Below are 6,000 nucleotides of genomic sequence, written 5' to 3'. Positions count from 1 at the left end.
TAGACCACTCAGGACAAGATCTCAGAAAAATTACTGGATTTGCTAGATAGCCTTGAGAGTCACATATTAAAATAAGTCATAAGTGGAAGGCTTGATACATCAGTCTCAAATGAAGTTGTGTTGATAATCCTGGTGTACGGTCCAAATTACAGCAAGTGAAATTGCATTCTCCTTATCTAAATTCTCCCCACCCTATCTATATATAATTTTTATACTTGGCTAGCATTTAAAATGTTAGGTGCTGTTCCACACCAGAGGTTCCTGCCTGTCAGTCTGAAGGGAATCATTATTATACGTCTCTAGCGCTTATTCAAAGGTTTTTGGATTTTGCTTTTACTTATTTAAATAATTAATATTGCTTGCTGTGGAAAACATTGCAGAAATGCAGCTGTTGTACAGTGAGAGGTGATAGCAGGGAAAATCTTTCCAGATTGTGAGATTAACTGATAAAATCACCTTAAATATTTGAAGGTTAAAAATACAGACTTTTTTTTTTACACTGTCAAAGTTTTTTTCATCTATTAAAAATGATATCTTACTCAAGACGCTTTGATCAGTGCCAGAGTTAATAGGAAATCTTAATTTTTTCCACATCCCCAGAAATTTCAAAGCCATTCTTCAGAATTGAGTATATGGTATTAGAACTTATGAATACATGTTGAAGAGGAGGCATTTGGTGCAAAGCTATTAAGTGATACTGCTTATTTTCAAAATAACATAAGCAACAGAGACCCAAATTATGCTTTTCTTGGGATTAATCTGAGATTCAGTGAAGAAAAATGCATCTGATGGAAACATAACTGAGGAATGGGACACTCGCACTTTGCAAGCAGCATTTAGGAAAAAGAACACAAGAAATTAAATTATCAGAATTTTATTTGTTACAAATTGTCACACTCACAATTAATATAAAACAGAAAGCACTAAGGAAACATGACTGCTAGATACAAGATTTATCAAGGTGTAAAAGCCTCATCCAGGACTCTACTACTAGAAAACCTGTGACTGTATATCAGAGAAAACATTTCTATGCATCAAACACCAAGTGAAAGAGAATAAGCAGCATATTATAATTGACAGGGATTAAAACACCTTCATGTTATAGAAGTTTCTGAAGGAAATGGAAGTTGGAGTATCATTTCTACCCAAGAGTCTTGTTTTGAGTAGACGTGTTTACAATTAGCTATTAAGAAAAGCTTCAGCATAAAACACCAGTCTTCATTTTAACTTATCCATGTTGTTCATACATTAGACAAGCTACTTCCAAAGGCATTTAAATTCTAGTCATGAGACTTCACACACTCTCTTACACTTGCTGCATAAGGCTAAGGCTAAAAAGAGTCACTAAAGGAACAATGAGGTTGCATTATTGCTTTGTAACAGGAACTTAGATGAAAATTCTTTATTGAGCTCCAAATAAAACATTGTTGCGTCACTAAACAATTAAGAGTTTAAATATACAATTATTTTAAAAAGTGTATACTGTTATACACTTTAAGGCTTTAATACAAGAAATACTGAACAGGATTTTCATACTCCGTAGCCTGTCTTCTTGTCTGGGCACACGGATAAGTACAATGCTCTAAGTAGTCCATAATTAACATGGCAGAAGTTCCTGAAAAAGAGCAAAATATAATTTATTTGTATCCATCCGGAGACTAGCGACTATGAATTCTTTGAAGACTGTCAGATTATGTGCAGTGGGATAAGGCAATTATGAAAAAAATAAGGTTATGTAGATTCATGGAAACCATTGCAGAAACTGCTATCATTGAAATTCAGTGCAAATGTGATAAAAAGGTTCAATAAATGCAAATTAATGATATGATTAATTATAATCATTACCATTACTTGTTTGATGAGTAACATACAGCAATTGACCAGTGTCAGAATATAAAACCCTACTAGAATGGATAAACACTTCTAGGTTAGCTTGCCACAATAAAAGGAAGGCTGCCTTCCACAGTGATTTTTTTTTTTTTTTTTAAATTTAGAGACCTTTTTATTTTTCCCTCTGTTTGAAATCTAATGGATTTCATTTCAGAGATTACTCCAAAGGAAAAAAAATATCCAACAGAAATGCAATAGCAGAACACAATGCTAGTACATGTTATTTCAGGAACTGTCAAGAGAAGTTTTATACTGTAAATATGTAGTTTCTAAGAATACCTAATACCAGCTGTTTTAACTGATGTAGTTTATTGTACACACATGTATAGGACATGGGAATTGACACAATTTTTTTTTAAGAGGCATGACAGTACATTTTCTTTGGAGAAATAAGGTGTATTGATGTGGAGCATTGGAAGAAGGAAGACTTAATGGATCTAAAATTCATACCACGACTATGCTCAATATATGCAAACTTTTAGATGCATCGAATTTAGATCTTGCAACTCATTAAAAGAAAAAATAAAATTGGATTCAAATAGTTAAATTTTCCATCAAGGTGGGCCACAGCTACTTAATGGGAGCACCATATGGCCACAGACTGCTCCATTTTGTCAGATGCACATCTGGCACATGACCAAAACAATCACTTCTGACCAGAGGATGGGTGTGCTTTTAGTCAGGAGGGGAATTCTCTTAACTTACTCATGTGACCTGCAACATCCAGTCATGCGACACCCTGTCACACAATGGTACACCCAAACAGCCTCTGCATGATTTGACAGGGACATATATTTTTCTCCCCAAAAGGAAACTGAAACAATTTAAGGATTTATAGGACTTCAGGGCAGAGTAGCAGAGAAGTGGCATAAATGCATGCTGATACATTCATCCTCCATAGAGGAGGCACTAAGGAAAGATGGCATTAAAAAAAAGAGTTGGATAAATATTACAGAAGGTTGAACCCACTTCTGATTCACTTACATCTACTAGCCATCCTTGCTACTAGATATTTTAGTTTCAACCCATCAAGTTTCATCATATATGTTTAATACAAAACTTCATTTTTTCTAATGAAAGCTTGTTATGACCTATATAACTCATCATGTGATTTAAGATATGAACTGAAATAGAGATTTGGCCAATTCCATTATAAATATTTTTAAAAGATATTTATATACTCAGTTTTGCCATAGCAGTTCTAGCAGTTGGTATCGAATCTTTGCCCTTTGAGCCCCAGAGGACAGAAATCTCCAAGCTCTCCTAACCTTGAAAGGGTTTTTTGGTTTAAATCTTTAAAATACTCTTAAAATGGTTCTAATGCCATTTTGTACGTACAAAAAGTTCCTTTAGCCTGTGGCTGCAGTCTTTTAAATTTACTGTGGTATACAGAGGCAGTGCAATGTATGCAATATTTCAAAGTATAGGGCTCTATTTATGTAAGGCACTGAGATCATGAGGTTAGCAGGAAGAATTATCATTACAGGTAGGAAATAAAAAAATCTGTTCTATTTAAAATATACATAATCTGAGCATAAATACAGTTAAATTATTTCTTACTTTATATATTGGATTCACCAGAAGCAATAGAGCTAGCTATTCTTCAGCTAATGTTTCTCAATGGACATGTTCTTCTTCACTTCTGCCAAAAAAATCAGTCTGCTTCTTGTGCAGAAATGCTTGCCTTAGAAAATCATTCTATAAAATGCTTTCTTCAGCTTTGGAAAAACATTTTAGACATGTTTGCTGACCAGATTAGTGTTTTAAACTCCCATTTGAACACTACTGGCATAAAATCACATTCACTTTCTTTCACCTTCCTCTGTCCGATGAAATACTTAATTGGTTGAAATGTTGTCAAAGCTATTGTATAACTTTCAATAAATAAACAGCCAGAGGACTGTGTCCACACGCTGGCACAGTTTAATGTCCTGTTTAATGATAGTTTAAAACTATGACTTTTCCCACTAGAATTAAACATAGCCAATTATTTTTGCTGGCCTCCAGCTCAGTACCTGTAATCATTATGTAAATTAAAGCCTTGTGTATAAAGAATTAAGGACCTGATCAAAAGCTCTATTATTTATCTAAATTTCACAGATGAGTAAAGATACCTACCAAAGCATCAGAAGCTTAAGGTTTTTGTTCTCTTGGCTGTCCAAGGAGATGGGTTTCCTGACAAGAGAAAAAAAGATATTTTTACTAAATTTCAAAGACTTTCAAATAAAAACTAAAGAAAACAATGTAAATCAAACTATAATTAATAGAAACTTAATGATTAACAAAAAGCTTTAGATAACATTTGTATTGTTTAAGTTACTAGAATTTATGGAAAAATAATATATTACAAACTATTGGTTATGAGGTTTTACAGTTGTTTAATAGGGAATAGTTTGTCCAAATTTAACTAGCTAAGCTAAGGCTTTTTAGATTACTAATACAAATTAAACGTTTTAAAATGAGAATTTAGGTGTCCTCAAAGTCTTTCCTACATTCTAAAATGAAACTTTCTACGTTGTAGCCTCCCTGTTTTTATTGGTTATATTAAGATAAATTAAGTGAGATTAAAATCTTATTTGATTTATTTACCTTTGCAAATGAAGACCGTTTTAAGGGTTACACATCCTCTGTCTCTGACGAAAGCGACCTCAATTAGTCAAGTCAGAAAGTCTTTAAAAGCTTTGTGTTTATTGCTTCCAGCACGGAGCGAGGTGGTCATTAACGTACCAAAATTCTCATAAAAATTCCAAAGTTGCACTAGTGAAAAAATGCTCAACAAGATGAAAACTAGTCACATCTTTTTCAGAAAATTCATTAGCTATTTTAAACCATTTTTAACAAAAATATTTTGATTTAATGTGGCACTCAAGCAGATCCATACCATTTGGATACTTTAAACAGCATTTATATCTACTGTGAGTATATATATACATATTTAGGTTTATACCATTTTTTTTTAAAGAAGTTGCGCAATGTTTAATATGAGCCTTTTATGCTGATCACTGTTAAACATTTCTCCCTGTTTACTACTATTTATGAAGTTTTATTATAAGATAAAGCATAAAATTAATCTCACACACACTGATTTTCTTTCAAAAGTTTATTTAGTATCAAGCAAGGGTAAAACTTTGCTTAACACTACAGAACATTTCAAGACTTGAGTTACAAAATACCACATTATTTGCATTTGTAATTTGCTTCCCTTTTTACGCATGTTTGCAAAGAGAAAATCTAGCAAATGGCTGAAAATAAAAACTAAAAACTAAACTGTTGAAAACCTTTAAAATAAAAGGTTACGCTTATGTTAAAAGAATGGACTAACATATTTAGTAAACCTATTTTTTGTTTAACACTAGTTAATCAAAGGTTATTTTTTTGATCGCCTATTTTTTCAAATACAGTTTGGAAATAACAAAGTTCCTTGTTTTACATATCCTTCTGTCCAGGTTGTTCTTTCGACAAAATATTTTAAGTTCAGTCCATCCATTCAGATTTTTATGCACTTTGATTTAATAAAAAGGGATTGTTCATAGAAAAAAATTACTTTGAACAGTATACAGGACTGGTGGAGATTGGGTATTTCACAACATCAGACAGTACAATCAGTATCTGGCATATGGCTGGTCTCTGTAGACTCCTTTTGTTGTCCTTGCAGAAGGTGCCTTGTGTCGTGAGTTGGTCCATTCTTCTTGCCCTATAAGAATGGAAAATACAGTTAGATCCCTTCCAATTTTCCCAGATGCTGTACTTTTTTTTTCCCCTTATTTAATTCTGAATTAGATAGCAACATTTTATTTACTGAAACCAAGGTGTACAAGGTGAAGTCTAACACTTGAACCAAAAAATGTGCATACAACACATCTATATGAGGTATCCCACAATGTTTTTTCCGCACATACCAGCAGGGAGTGTGACAGGCTAACAGCAAGAATATTTAGGGCTCTTGCATTCAGCTGGACCTGCTTGTTGCAAATACACAGAAATGTCAGCTATAGTAGCAAACCTACAAATAATTACGCTAGGGTGAAATGAATGGAGGATATGAATTATGTATAAGCAAATAAGCTACCCTCAGAAATAAGTTTCTTTCTATCAGTACCAGTTTAGGCT

General features: G+C 33.1%; 1 protein-coding gene across 4 annotated transcripts in view; it reads right to left on the bottom strand.

Moving 5' to 3' along the window:
- Positions 1 to 871: 871 nt before the first annotated feature.
- Positions 872 to 6,000, bottom strand: part of KHDRBS3 (KH RNA binding domain containing, signal transduction associated 3) — a 102,005-nt gene continuing 96,876 nt past the window's right edge. For 3 of the 4 annotated variants that reach the window (XM_075024007.1, XM_075024008.1, XM_075024009.1), the window contains one exon: positions 4,976 to 5,584. In XM_075024007.1, coding sequence (XP_074880108.1) covers positions 5,493 to 5,584 — 92 coding nt within the window. In that variant the 3' untranslated portion in view covers positions 4,976 to 5,492. Of the gene's footprint in view, positions 1,616 to 4,008; positions 4,066 to 4,975; positions 5,585 to 6,000 lie in introns of those variants that run through there. The other variant, XR_012649902.1, reaches the window with a different exon arrangement.

Source organism: Buteo buteo, chromosome 3 (genome assembly GCF_964188355.1).
Source record: "Buteo buteo chromosome 3, bButBut1.hap1.1, whole genome shotgun sequence".
NCBI classification, from domain to species: Eukaryota; Metazoa; Chordata; class Aves; order Accipitriformes; family Accipitridae; genus Buteo; species Buteo buteo.
The sequence above is the reverse complement of the archived record's forward strand: the minus strand, read 5'-3'. Positions and strand labels throughout refer to the sequence as shown.